This window comes from Bradysia coprophila, assembly GCF_014529535.1.
Source record: "Bradysia coprophila strain Holo2 chromosome IV unlocalized genomic scaffold, BU_Bcop_v1 contig_106, whole genome shotgun sequence".
Taxonomy (NCBI): domain Eukaryota; kingdom Metazoa; phylum Arthropoda; class Insecta; order Diptera; family Sciaridae; genus Bradysia; species Bradysia coprophila.
In genome coordinates this window covers 3,212,166-3,227,977 of record NW_023503372.1, presented here as the reverse complement: position 1 = coordinate 3,227,977, position 15,812 = coordinate 3,212,166, and the positions used below count along the sequence as shown (strand labels likewise).

The 15,812-nt window shown below is 35.9% G+C and overlaps 1 protein-coding gene across 7 annotated transcripts in view; it reads left to right on the top strand.

The window, feature by feature from the left end:
* The window catches only part of LOC119070958 (fat-like cadherin-related tumor suppressor homolog), a 274,427-nt gene that overhangs the window by 217,659 nt on the left and 40,956 nt on the right, over positions 1-15,812 (top strand). For all 7 annotated transcript variants that reach the window (XM_037175522.1, XM_037175521.1, XM_037175520.1 and 4 more), the window contains 10 exons: positions 4,078-4,444; positions 7,688-7,846; positions 7,928-8,777; positions 8,851-9,045; positions 11,776-11,953; positions 12,268-12,337; positions 12,502-12,703; positions 12,852-13,264; positions 13,341-13,639; positions 13,776-13,959. In XM_037175522.1, coding sequence (XP_037031417.1) covers positions 4,078-4,444; positions 7,688-7,846; positions 7,928-8,777; positions 8,851-9,045; positions 11,776-11,953; positions 12,268-12,337; positions 12,502-12,703; positions 12,852-13,264; positions 13,341-13,639; positions 13,776-13,959 — 2,917 coding nt within the window. The remainder of the gene's footprint in view (positions 1-4,077; positions 4,445-7,687; positions 7,847-7,927; positions 8,778-8,850; positions 9,046-11,775; positions 11,954-12,267; positions 12,338-12,501; positions 12,704-12,851; positions 13,265-13,340; positions 13,640-13,775; positions 13,960-15,812) is intronic.

Here is a 15,812-nt window from a genome sequence, read left to right as displayed (position 1 = left end):
ATGGAATCTTTGAGCACACAGCGAAATAATGTTAAATTCTACTCTGATATTTAATAACAACCAAATCTATTTTGATAATCAAAGTGACAAGGTTGAATATACCAGGAAATTCTAGTCGTTACCCATTTACATTGACAACATTTTCGCTAAGACAGAACTTTTTGAGTGGCAAGAACATATAATAGTTTTCATAGGAATGCCGCGCAAAGGTATTATAACTAATAAGTCGACAGTCTAAATTGGGGTTTTTAAATTCAAAGTAAGGTAAGACATCCCGTGTCACAACGAGAGTTTGATTCCCAACTCCTAATTATAACTTAGATATTCCGATTTATCACTAGTTATATGATACATTTTACGTAGTATTTCTAATGCGATTTGTTACAATGAAGCCGGATCAACTTTAGAAATTGACAATTTGAAAAACTCAAATTAATCTTCTTCTCGGAAGTCCTTTCGGTGAAATAGTTACACAAATTGCTCCAAGCTAGAAGCCATCCATTCACAAAGGTCGTCCGCTACACCTAACAATTTCGGACAAAGTGCCTGTGTACACTCAAAAATGTATTGAGTAGACAGTAAATGTGTAGGCTAGGGTACAGGGCCTATTTTACGGAAACATGTTTCTCAAGTTTTTGAAAGTTTCCAAAATGTTTCTTAAAGTTTCTTAAGGAAACTTTTCTAGAAACTTAAGGAAACTTTGAGAAACTTTAAGATACTTTAGAAAACTTTTCAGAAACATTTTGGAAACTTTCAAAAACTTGAGAAACATGTTTCCGTAAAATAGGCCCTGCTAGGGTAGCCAGAAAAAAGAAATTGGAATCGAATGCCATAACACCACACGAAATATTAGTTTGAATAGATACCACCGGAGTAATTTTTAATAAAAAAATATCGACACGAAATCGATGAAGTAGAATTCGAAATCCTCATTGGTCTGACTCACCCAACTGACCTCATAGACCTGAAAAGATTTCTGTCGGGAGTTGTCACATGTGGTAGCTTTCAAACGACATCAATCTTGAGGTTTTATTTGGCAAAAATATGGAGTTTTTGGAACGGTTTGGAGCGGTGATTTTCATTTTAGGCTACTCGAATTTCAAAATTTACTTAATGGACATCTCGAGTGTGAGTGGTTACGGCATTCGATTCGGAATTTTTTCTTTCTTTCTGGCTACCCTACTAGACCTACATAACCAATCTGTCTCAATTTAAGAAAAATCACTATTTCTTCCTTATTTATGATAGAATGTATTTTGAGTGGCTGCGGCATACATTTGTGTATGACCTGACTATTCTTCTCTATCTCCAAGAAATGTACGTACTTTTTGAATTGCACCTATTCTTGATTTTCTTTAGTTCATTGTACGATGTACTCAGACATTTCCTTAGCCTTTTCTCGTTACTACAAGTATAAAATCAAAATCAGAGCAATGTTTCTTCCTGTTATTTATTTTCGGTTTTACATCTTTTTTTATGGTATGAAATGTCGCTCGACGTTATGTACTAAACTATTCATTGAAATATTTTGTAAGCATCTGATAAAAAAAAAATCACTTCAAAAACGACTTCAAGTCGTTGCAATAATGCCGTTATATATAGACCTCTTGCTGTATTGCCTCAATGTATCTAATTTATAGGTATGATAAATTAAATGAATAGCAATTTATGTAAATTGCATCCTATACCATGGCAAAAGTTAGCTTTTTCATGCATCTTTCGACAACGTTTTGTGTTATTCGAGAAACTCAAACAGAATGCTGGAAATCGTACGCATCCGATGCAGGGTTGATGAAGTCAACAACGAAATGTGGCTTTTTCTATTACATCAAATAAAATGGTTAACATTCGGCGCTCGGGGTATGCATCATAAAACTTTTTATGAAGCGCCATCGTGGCACCATCGACAATTTGAATATTGTAGCACCTCTAACTCGATTAAAAAGTTATTTAACTAAAGTTACTTGCCAACGATGTATTGGAGTATATTGCGATAAATTTTCTACTGCGACTGGTCAATTAGTGAAATAGTTTATGCAAAAACATTTCTCAAAAATTCGATTATGTCACGTAAATAGCGGCCAACGGCAACCTTCATCTACACTCAGACATAGATTTTCGAAGGGATGTTGTTTGCGCTCCCAAATAATATTCATTTCTTCGGCACAATATGCCATATTGAATATGGGATTGAAAAGATGGATTCGAGCATTCTAAACTAAGTCGTGCAGTACATGGGACATTTTATTAGTTGTATTAGAGGACCAAGATTTTAAAATTCAGATGCAGCGCAGGCTCACGTCAAAAATGTGTATTTGTAAAAGCGATGACAGAAGACCAATTTTCAATTCAGACACGTTAGGTGACATGATGTAAAAAATCCGATCTAGCCAAAATCGATCGTCGATCGACAACTGACTGCTGCAGCCTCATCCAATAAGCTGACTAGTGAGAGGATGCAAAGCATTGTTATTGGGAATGGTCATCTTGTATCCATTTTAATCAAAGCAGACCTTTTACAGTGTTATATTGACACCAGGATCTGAATTTTCCGGTGCAAGACCGCAAGAAATCAGTATCTCATTATGTCAATGATACCATAAATGTGTATTTTTGACCCACATGGTGAAGACGTCCGAGGATGGAGCTGAGCGTGGCGCAGTGGGCCCAACGACGTCTTCACCACTGTGGTCAAAAATTACACCTTTTTCGTCCTGGTAACATTAACTATTTTATATTCAGACGCACCGAAAAGTCACATTTCGAACAACAATTGGCACGACTGGAACGAAAAAGTGAGAAAAAACTGTTTTGGTTCTCTATCTGGTGAGAGAATGGGACGTTTTTGTTCCACCTGAATCTAAAACCGTTTTTGACGCATATTATAATACCCAGACTGGCATTGATTAATGGCTAACCGTTCTATTCCTGAATCTCAGAATCTTAGGACCGATTCGCAGTCACTCCGTTTTGGTCGCCGTTCACAAAATAACAATGTAAACTGTTCTTTCCATTGTAAGCAAACGGAGTTTAGAGCGTTTCTTACTTTACCAAGAGATGGAAAGAGAAACGCTATTCTTTGATCATATCAAGAGCCGACAATCAACCGAGGATTTTACTCATCTTACGTTTAACACTAAACACAACTTTCCACAATGAATATGTCCCATTTAAACATTTAAACAAAACCACTATATGTCACTGTAATATAAACTAGAAAGCTTTTGGCGCACCCCGCTCGTTATTGGACGAAAATGAGAGAATTTTCGCATTACAAATGCAAAGTATAATTCATCTTTGCGTCTTTGCACATGCCAACCCTATAACATAAAATATTTTTTGAATATGATGCAGTTGATACATGTTTACATTTTGCCATATTTTTATTAGAACGTCGAAAAGAGGATCTGCTCCATGCAAAATAAATCCTTTTTCACAAAATATTGCATAGATGGAAATTTAATAAATCTTTTGCTTAAAAACGGAGCTATAGAAGTGCACACACGCGATGCATTTTACTTGTTGTGTGGATAATGTTTATGAAGTCATACATCAACCCGCTGCTGTATGATTATTATTTGTTTTTGTTTTATGTAGGATATACTGAAAACGTTCAAGTTAAAACCATATTATCTCAACTGTAGTGTTTTCTCATATTATTAAAGTCTTCAAACTTCCATTCAACGGATTGCATGCGGTTTATTTATTTATGTTAATTGCATCGTGCATTTAAATCACAACTGTCTAACATTTGAATGCGCTCACTCTAGGCACAATGTATAGATCTATAATATGCAAAATTTAAATGTAAAGCAAAGATAAAGAATTCCTCAAGTATAATTTAATTGAAAATTTTATTTCGGTCGGTAGACGGTAGGTCTATACACGGTGCTTGTGCATGATGTGTAATATATATATATAAATGATATGTAGTGTGTACATATGCAGTAAATGTAGATCTCATCGTCTTCAATATACAGTAAACTCTGTAATTTGAAAAATCCAATGTTGCTTTTAAACAATTTCCGCTCCCATTGCAATGCATATTTATTAATTAACATCAATTTGTTCATGCAGGTACTAGCCAATGACCAAGATACCGGCGAAAATGGCCGGGTTACGTATGCTATTAAATCTGGCAAAGGAAAAGCAAAATTCCGTATTCATCCAGATACGGGCGTTATTTATGCGGCTAAAACATTCGAACCAGAAAGTGAATTTGATTTGACGGTACGTGCTGAAGATAATGGTGTGCCGAAACGGGCGCAAATGGCACGTGTTAGCATTGTTGTTGTGTCAATACCGAAAGAATCCGAACATCCACCACGTATTAAGACTAGTGACCAGCACGTCGAAGTTACGGAAAATGATAGTCCCGGTTATTTGGTTACACTTGTGCAAGCTTATGATGAAGATAATGATCAACTGTGGTTCGATATTGTGGGTGAGTATCGGTTTTTTTTTCTCCTACCTTCTTTTTTGGGTGATACATTTTCAATTGAATTCGTTGGGCTGTTAAAAGAAATTTATTTGGATAAAGACGAAAATGTTTACGTGAGACTTGTGTCATTGTTTCTGTAAAAGGGTTGTTGATATGCCGACATAAGTGGTTCTGGTTTTCATTGTGTCTGTGAATTATCTACAAAAATCTATCATAAACAGTAAAGAAAACGGTTCATCGGTCTTGGATAAATGTTTTGCCGATTTCTGCGATTCTGTGAGCTTTACCCAATTAAAAAATAATTTCCGTTTTCATTTCCAATTTTGCCGAAACACAGGAAACTATACATCATTCACAAGGAATCTAGAGTAGCTCAATTAAATTATATCCTCCTGACGCCTCAAGGAAAATGTGTGTTCATCAATTTTCTCTTCATTATACCGTCACACCAAGCGTGTCAAGTATACATATCTCAAGGCACGTCGCGTACTTCATTTCTCTTGCAAAACTTTGTGTAGACACACACACACAGCGCGAACATAATTTATGTCAAATCACAATTCAGCATACAGCAGCACATACACCGGCACCGAAAACAAAAAATTGCATATACATCATTCAAACAATTATGGTTCATAAACACTGCGCTGCCATAATTTCATCCGCAATTTAAATTTCTAATTACTTAGCTAATGTGCTCGTTTGCCAAATTGTTTAATAATTTCGGTTGTGTGCGCGCTATTGAACAGATAGAGAAAATGTAGGCAAACGTATAGTTGAACATATAAAAATAGATAAAATTTTCGCTCATACGGTTATGAATCAGCATCTGAGATTAAGATCAATTTCCATTGAAGAATCTTCGGGATTGTCTTTTAATTGAACCAAGAGTCAGAAATTAAAAATTTGACAGATCGCAGGGATGAGCCGTCCATATGTAAGTTCATACGTGCATTGATGACAAGACAGCGAAGTAAGGAAATTGCAATAGTTTCTACAACATGAAGTGTAACCAAATTTAACTTCTCTCAAAGAGTCGCAAATTTTAAAACTTTTTTTTTTCTTAATTTCTATTCTAAAACAAAAATTGACGAATGGATACTAAATTCACTGCGCTTCATCTGTTGTTGACAACGTCGGCAGAAATAAGCGATGAGTTCTAGGTAGTGTTTTTTCATAGAAAAATTAATGTTAAAACAAACGAAGTACAAGATTTAAAAAAATGCGAGAAGTTACTAATTAAAATAAGTAACAGGTACAAGAACCTTCTTCAGTCACAACACGACGCGCTTCAGTGATTCTCGCCTTGAACTTCATCTCAACTTTTAGAGGATATCAGGAGCTTGCTTCAAGCAAACCTTATTTTTGAAATTTTCATTTCTTGGAGTTAACATGTGGAGTGTAGAAAGGTACAACATATAATTATGTATCTGCAAGCCTATTGCAATATAGATCATGAAATCTATTACTTCATTCGTTTAGGATATTCCGTTTCATGTCATATATTTCGACCCAGGAGACTACACTTCTCGAACTAAATCATATAGAATTAAGTGGACTAAATGAACTTAATTTAACTGAGGCACCCCGAAGTCGGCTAATCCTAATTTAATCCCATACGATTTAGTCCAAGACGTCTTCGATTTGAACCTGTTTTTCGATGCAATGATGACTTGAAACTAAGTAGTTGCAACGCTTCGAGAGACCTATTTAACCTACGAAATCTTTTACTTCTCCAGTTGTGTTCGTTAATTTTCCTAAACCCGTTAAAATGTTAGTATAGCAACAACAATTTCTATTCTTTTCTAGTTCATATTGCTAAAAAATGATTTTTCGTTGGAGTTTAATTTATAATTTTCTGACATTTCCCCAAGTCTCACATCAAACATTTTCAAACGGAAACACGACTTCCTCATTAGATAGAAAGAGGTATGGCGGACAGGTAGTTTAGCTTCCGTCACACATGTCAACGATAAATTATGTTCAAAAATATTTCAAATAATTTTACACTATTCCCACAAAACAAATAGACATTTAACCTTCGAATACCGTTCGGTCAATCGATCCTGTGGCTTTCGGAAACAAAAATCTGTCCGTACACGAGCCAACCGCAAAATTTTAACCTGCTTTTCCATTCAACTATAATTCACATGTGTAACAAGCTCCTATACCCTCAACTGTTCAAAATAATCCATCCAAAAAATACATCCAATCCATATAATGGCTTCGGTACACATTTTATTCGATCGAGATAATGTTTATATCGAACCGATAAATCACACTGTATTTCTATTACTAGGAACTATGATATGGATTAAGATTTAGGGAGACGGTGACGTATGTTTTTATGTATACTATACGGACTGGAATTGAATAGGGTTTTTAGAAAATCTTTGTGTATTTGGACTTGTCATCAGTGGACATATTTATATTCAGTTTCTAAGGGCATTCGGTTTTCGGGTGTTTTTTTGATGGTGATAATGTTTGCCTAAAGAGTTTCGGGGTGTGTGTGTGTATGGTATAGACGCTGCTTGTTTTCGGCAGTATATATTTGTTTACAGTAAAGCTGGGTGAAATATCCGACTGGATTTAATGAGATAATTCTCATAGCCTCATGTCTAGATGTATTTTTCATGTGTTTATTTATAAGACACAATTGACAGAGAAAGTGTTATCGTAACGTTGATTTAGGTTTAACTGTACTGTTGACGTGTAATCATTTGCAGGGATTGAACATTGTGTAAATATCCCAATATTTTTTTTAGGGTGGATCGCCTTTTGGGTTTAGAATTTGTATTTAAACACACACCTAGGATTGGCCTTTTTAATAGACTTCCTATTTCATACTGGACTTTTATTAGGTTATGGCCACCGGTAGACAGGTTTAATGAACGATTTCTATGGGGACATCGATAAAGGACGTCAGTAATTCAGGGTTGTCAGACAAAATTGTAACTCAAGAAATACGCATCTTTGGAAGTTAAATTAATGCTTCCCTTATGTAGCGGCGTATTTGAGGGTAGGTCATACATGTGACACCTCAGAAATTCATATTTATGAATATATTGAAGATTTTGAACATGTATCATTGCTGACCTCCCTTATGGATGTCCCGTTGAGGTGTGAGAATTCTATTATAAATTGAATATTTTAAGCCAACTGATCCAACCTATCCAAACATCAGTTGAAATGTGTAATGTAACCCTTTGTAAGCTTGTACACTAAAAATGGAAAATGTACTCTTAGGTGGCGATGATCAACATGAATTCTATATTGGACGGGACAATGGCAATGTTCTTCTAGCTAAACATCTCGACTGGGAAACGAGACGAGAATACAATTTAACCATAAGCATCACCGACGGAGTACATACAGTTACCACCCAATTGTATATAACTGTTCTAGGTAATCAACGTCACTCTATACGAAACTTTAATTGGTGAAATTTGATTGGATTATAATTGAAATTTTAAAAAAATCTTCCAGACATAAACGACCATCGACCCGAATTTACTGAATCGGTCTATCGAATCGACATTTCCGAAAATGTTGAAGAAGGTACCGAAGTGCTTCAGTTACACGCCACCGACCTGGACGAAGATAAGAAACTCTTTTACAGTCTACATGCAGCTCGTGAACCAATTTCCTTGAAATTGTTCCGTGTCGATTCAGTGACTGGTAGCATAACACTGGCTCAACAATTGGACCGCGAATTGATTGCGGAACATGTACTCATTGTCATTGTTAAGGATCAGGGAACACCGGCAAAGCGAAATTATGCTAAAGTCATAATAACCGTTCATGACCACAACGATCATGCTCCAGAATTCACATCGAAAATTGTTGAAGGAAAGGTGTACGAAACGGCTGCTGTTGGGTCGAGTGTTGCGCAGATGTATGCCATCGATCGAGATATCGGTGAAAATGCCAAAATCACCTATTCCATTGTCAGCGGTAACATTGGAAATGTATTTTCGATTGAACCGGACATGGGAGTAATAAGTGTGGCGAAGGGATTAGACATAAACACATTGCCGGAGTATATGATCCAAGTGAAAGCGATGGACAACGGAAAACCAGCTCTGTATTCACAGATTCCGGTGCACATAATGGTTGTTATGGCTGACAATGCGCCACCACGATTCTTGAAAGCGGATCCGGCAATAGAGATTTTTGAAAATCAACCAATCGGAACATTTGTAATGCATTTGGAGACTCGAAGTACATCGTCCGTTGTCTATGACATCGTTGATGGCAACACAGACGATATGTTCTTTATTAACCCATCGACCGGTGTGATAACGACCAAAAATATTTTGGATTATGAAACAAACAAGTAAGACTTTACCTCCAGTCATTCACTGTATAACCCACCCGTCCATTTACGATAACACACAAAAATTTATTAGATTCTACAACTTAACGGTGCGAACGACAAATATGGCATCAGCGTCGGCAACGTGTTACGCTGTGGTACACGTTTTGGATCGAAACGACAATGCTCCATACTTTGTGCAACAGTTGTTCAAAGGAATTATTGCTGAATCGGCGCCTATAACATCGTTAGTTATTGCGGTTAATGACACAATAACAGATGGCCAAAGGTAAATGAATTTTTATTGTCTCTTGCTTCTTTTTACGGTAATATTGGCGCAAATAGTAACCGTTCGACAGAGGGTCGACAATTTGACGAAAAACGATAAATGCTTCTTTGTGGGCATTATGATAAGTGCTTTCGCTTCTGATGTTGTGTAAGCTTCTTGAAGACTGGATTCATTCATAAACGAGTATTAGAATCGATGGATAAATGTTTTTCGGTCCCGGAAAGTCACAGGGGACATCGATAAATCCTGTCATTTTACAGGATGATGACAAGGCAAATAGGGAAAGACAAAAATATTTTAAAAATAAAGTGAAAACAGGGGAGTGAGTGTTGTGTTGAGTGTATGAGAACATTTCCTTGTACTACACTTAATGATGAAAACTGTTTTCTGTCAGTCCATTGGTTGTCGAGTGAATATAAACATTTTCCAACATTTCGTGCAACAAAACACAATAACGTCGGTCGTCGGTACCTCAGGCAATTGAGCTTATTTCTTGTTTTATTATTTACGAACTGTTTCGAAATTGATATTGACGGTGCCTTTGTCTTTTTCAAATCGTTTAATTTCGACCATAAAATGTGAAAGAGATCAATTACAAAATGGTTGAGCAAATATGCTCCTTTTAAGATGAAGAAAATGTTATTTTATCGCGCTATATTGCGGTTTTATTACGTTTGAACATCCATTTGTAACGGTGGAATAAAAGAAAATATTTTTTTATTATCCTTTCATTTGAAAAATTTAATTGACTCCATCGAAGTCCATTTATTCTTACATTGTATTAAATTTTAGAGCAGCGCTCCATCGAAGCACCTAGGTATAATAGAGGTAAATTTCATCATAAAGCGCATTGCGGCTATATTTGATGTAATAACACATCACACAATGGTTGTTCCATCACATATTTATAAAGTCATTATTATCTGTCCGTCTATCCTATCCCCCAAATGGATATACCCGTGGATTTTCCACGAATTTATAGCGCAGCGTACTGCATAGAGTGAAATGAATAATTTCCTAATCTCTGCTGATTTTCACACGTTATTTAATTCAATGTAAAAACTGTCTCTCTTGGGATATGTCTCTTTAACCCTAATTCTTTGGACTTATAGTTTAGCTAGCGTTAGCTTAACACTCCATAGTGCATTCAATTATAGCAACATGTTTCAAAAGCAATATTTTGTGTGTTACATTCTAGTCATCGAAATTTTGTACTTTTCAGTACTGCAATGAGATCGCATTTTTTCAACACTAGTGCTGTAATGAAATAATTAAAATATTGAAAGTCTGGTAGACTTAAAGTGACGACACGAACCTAAGTTTTCCGTGTACGATTCAGTGCTAATTTTCGGAAATCACGAAAAATTGTGCGAATTCGCGAAAGTGTCTTCACGTGTTTGAGCACTTCTGATATAACTCGCCTAGCCTGCCGTTCGTATTGGCAATCTCACATTTAGTGTAAAAAAAAACCTCTCGTACATACTTGTACCGAGAATAGTACGTCAATGTACCAGTTCCTATGTTCGAGAATTAAAATTCTTTAAATTCTTTAACTTACTTGAACATTCTTAAAACTCTTCAAGAATTTTCAAGAATTGGGGTTTTTGAAAAGAGGTCCTGCAGTGAGTGTCAACTGTTGTTGAGAGCGACGACAGATTAAGCGCAGAACTCTGATTTATACGGTCTCTTATACTTAAATCTATGATGTTAAAACCTAATGAAGTAGCAGATTTTTTCAATCTGTTCAAAATACTTCGAGTGAGAAGTAAAAGATTCGATAGAAATACTGGTGATACGCTCGCATCTTCGAGCGGCTACTTATCTGTTAGACAATAGAGATTCGCTTCGGAAAATTCATTTTATTTCACTGTTAGGTGTGTTGCGAACATAAACAATCGCCAAAGTCAACGATACTTGTCTGCAGTTTTACGTTTTATTTTGTCTTCCCTGCAAGTTTCAAATTGTGCACATAATTTACATAAACGATTTATTGTTTGGTTGTATAGCGATAAAAAGCTTTCATTGGACTAAAGAAATTTCAGTGAAAAAAATGCTGGAGAAATAAGTTTTTTTGCCGTCCTCTTTTGCTCTCACTATGCCGGTATAAAAAACTTGTTTGAAAAGATACAAAACTTTTGTTATGCTTCGGTTCTGTGTGTTGGTTCCCCATAATAAATCTTATTGTCGTATATATGGGAAGAAAGAACGAAAAATCTGTAAATGTTTGCTCAACGGCTTTTTTTCTTCACTCTCTACCCTTTGGTTGAATAAATGGGAGCAATGTCGTCAGTGGAAAATCTATTGAAATGATCTGACACACCGTACACACCATACAATAAAAACATACTTTTTCGGTATAATCCGAAACGTTGTCGGTATAAATGTATTACGGAAGGGCAAATATTGTCATCAATATTTAATCTAACCTCTTGAGATTCAAAACCATAAAAAGGTTAGCCCTCCATCTCTCCGAAAGTCGATGTTCCATTTTTTTTTTTTTTGGTGTGCCCTTCGCCATGTCCCATTTTTATTTATTTTTATTTTGTCGCACAGCAGCCAAACACATATCATAATTTTTCGCATAAAATTTTGTCGTCCCTTTATTCGTGCCATCGAAAAAAAAGAACAGAAAAATTGTTGAAGAAGAAGAGAAAAGCAGGAAAATCAATTTCAAATCTTCCTCTGTAAATAGTTATGTGAGCTCATACAAATGAAAAATTAAATTTACAGTATGCCATTGGTCATAAAAGCTTTCGATATCGATTCCGGATTGAACGCTTTGTTACATTACGACATTGTGGAAGCAATGCCGAGACGCTATTTTCACATCGATTCGACAACAGGTGCGATAAAAACTGTGATGCTGCTGGACCATGAAAAAATTCCACTTTTCAATTTTCATGTAAAGGTAAATGTGATGCGAGGGCGTATGACTGACATAAAAAAAATATTTTTTTTTTCGTGTTATTTTACGACCCAAATTCTCTTTTTTTTCTGATGAAAATATTTTATGGTTTGTTCCTTGGCTCAAACCATTGTTGGTTTTAATACATTCTTCAAAAGCTTCTAAAGAATCTATAATAACACAGAGCATCTTAAATTGCTTGAATTTGTGAAATGATTTTTTTTATTGTGTGATAAAGCCATCAACGGGAGTAATTGAAGGAGCGGTTGTTCGGATTCACAATGAAACGATTTTTAATTTTCTTTAATGAACTCTAGGTGGCCGATTTAGGTAAACCATATTTGTCTTCCGAAACAATGGCTAAAGTGGAAATAACAGTCACCGATGGTAATTATCCAACATAAACTTACAGAGCTGCCAAATAGATTTCCAGTCGAATATTCATTTCTCACTACTAATTTATCGTCTAAGATTTGCTGAAATTTTGGCAGCTCTGCCTACATCCAAGAAAACCATTTCCTTCACGATATTCACCCGTTTCCATTATTTAGTTAATGACTGTGCACCAGTCTTCACCCAGAAGGAGTATAACGTTACACTACTGTTGCCCACCTATGAAAATGTGGCCGTCATTCAAGTAAATGCGACCGATCAAGATAGCTCTGAGAATAGTACCCTGCGATATGACATCATCGAAGGCAATAAGGATGGTGTATTTGCCATTGATCCGGAAACGGGCGTTATAACGACCAGGTAATATAAAGACGAGAAACATTTCAGAATCTGAATAAATTACATCCATTCTGGGAATACGAATTGATTTCGTGTGTGGGTTTATTGCGCCCGCAAGCACTGATAACGATTGATTGTCATTCACTCTTGTCATTCATTTATTCGCCAGGGATGTGGAACGTATTGGCGTTTTTTACAAATTACACATACGAGTGTCTGACGGCAAATTTTCCAAAGTTGCTTATGTCAACATCAACGTGGAAACGTCGGAAAATTCGGGTCTTATTTTCCAAAAACCGATTTACGATGGCAGTATTGTTGAAAATTCCACAAAAATTACGACAGTAACTGTGGTCAACGTCATCGGCTCCACCCTAAACGAACATGTAGAGTTCAAGCTGCTGAATCCGACTGACATGTTCAAAATTGGCCTGACCTCTGGGGCTATTGAAACCACCGGTAAACGTTTCGATCGAGAAACACGAGATAACTACGAGCTGATTGTTGAGGCACGTTCACATCCTCCGGACCGAGAAAAACCGAGAGTGGCTCATGTCGTGGTCAATGTGACTATTATCGATGGTATGTAAAATCATTTACAATTGGTCACTCGATTGTGTTCTTGTAATAACACCAATGGTTTCTCGGTTACATCTAGTTAACGACAATTGTCCAATGTTTGTCAATCTACCCTACTATGCGGTCGTATCTGTGGACGATATCCGTGGTTCATTGATTACCAAAGTGCATGCATTGGATCTGGATAGTTACGAGAACGGCGAAGTACGTTATGAAATGAAACGAGGCCACGGTGAACTGTTCAAAGTCGATCGAAAGTCGGGCGAAGTTACGCTGAAACAAACTTTGGAGGGACATAATCGAGATTATGAGTTACTGATTGCTGCATATGACGGTGGAATTACGCCGTGTTCAACTGATGTCACTGTTTACGTTAAGGTAAGTGTTAAACCATTTTCTGGTTGAATTTGCTTTCTTTTGCGGAAATGTTTTCGGTTTTAAAGAAAGCACTTTGTCAATGGGGTGGGGTGGTAAAAATGTTGTCAGTAATTTAGCGTCGTTTTACGTTTTACAGGTGATAGATAAATCAATGCCAGTGTTCAACAAACAATTTTACTCCGATACGGTACCCGAAAATATCGAACTCCATTCACCGCTATCGGTAGCGATTCAGGCCGAAAGCCCTCTAGGTCGTAAACTTATTTATACCATCGTAAAAGGAAATGAGTTGGAAGAATTTGCAGTCGATTTTAATACAGGTAACATACAAACAATTTTTTTACTTTCTTTCTCTGTTGTGTGCTTTCTCCTCTCTCTCTTCCCGTTTACCATTTTTATTCTATACAAAGCTAAATACGGCGCGCGGTGTTATAATACGTTTTCCTCTTTATTTTTTTTTATTTTATTTTATTTTTGTGGGATGTGAAGTCTCAAAAAAAAACAAACTTTTCTTCTCGTTCATGGGCTTGCAATAATTGCTATATAGCCGACCGTTGTGTTCCATTTTTGCGAAAAGTTACAAAGAACTTTAATTGCAGGATTCTACTTTAATGGGGTAAAGTTTTTGTCTTAAATGGTGTTTTAGGGCTTAATTTCTTGTTAATGTAATTATAATGTTAGAACATAAAAACACAAATTTGAAATTACATCTGTTTTTGATTGTGATGAATTTAAAAACAAATTCTCCTATTTTCCTTCCTTGCTACCTCTACTTGCTCTCTTAACCGTATGGTTTTTACCTTGGGTATGGTTGGTTCTTTTTCTGATTTTTATTTTACTTCTTCTTCCCTTCAAATTGAATATGAAATTCTAACTTTTCTTTTGGAATATTAATAGGAAAAAAGTTTTCTTTTTTTTGTAAACGTCGACGAGTGTATGAATGAAGTAAAGTGAATTAAATTTTAAATTAAAAAAAAGAGAAGAAGGCGAGGCTCCCACTACTTTTTTTCGTAGTTTTGGTAACTGCATCCATATTCAAAATTAAATTTTCCTTCACTACGAATCATGGAAATACAAAGCACAAATTCGTGTAACATTTGAGCTGTGCGGTCAACAGTCCTTACATTGATTAACGAGAAAGCACAATTTGCTTTTCGTTCTCCGATCCAAATACTAATTTCTCAAAATCTATTTCATATCGAACTATTCAGAAGTTCAAAGTTTGCATATTCGTATAGTAATGGAGGAGGTTAACCATACACAGAATACTGATGGAGATTACAATTTCAAATTTATTTCACCCAAACATTAGCTTCGAACATAATTTTAAAGTAATTTGCTAATTTAGTTGTATCGCAGCTTTCAATTGGGATCACAAGAAAGTCTATAGGGACCATACAAATTATAATACGCACTATAAACAAGGGTATCGTTAGTCCCATATCACACATACTCGTTTTTTGTTAAAAAGTGTTTATGTCATAGAATGGTGAAATCTGTTACTTCATTTGTTTAAGCATTCGCTCAGTGTTTGATTCAAAATCTTTTACTTCATTTGTTTCGCCACACATTTTGTATTATAAAAGAAGTCAACTTCAAAGCTCTTCGATCATTATTTATGTTCTTGTCGATAACAGATGATTTTGACAGATGTTACGATTTTTTTTTGTGGTTCAGTGTGGATTCTTTAGAAATCCAGTTCAACACGGCATGACCAGTTAGGGGCTGTTTAGCTAGGGTTTGCTAGGAATCGCAAAAATGCAAAACATTAGACTTGCAACACTTAATCTACTTGCAGTATTCCATTTTCGATTTAGTTTTAAAGTCAATTAAAGGGAGACACCAGTAGTATTTGCTTTTCGGTTGCCATTCAACACACAAATTTCGCCAAAATCAATTTCATATCGAACCGTTATGGCAAGAGCTTGCAGTATCACCATAATGTGGGTGGCGAACAACACACATATCGTACTGAAGCATATCTTGAACCACTTAATGCTTCCTTTCATATCGTTCTTTAGGAAATGTGTTCCATTCTTCAATTTATGCACTGTTATAGGCCATAACGTTCGACTAAAGTAATGCATGCGGGGAGCTCATAAATAAAGTGACACTTAAATTTAAATCGCACCGTAAAATTTCGTTCCAACCGAAAACGACCTATATAGCGCAA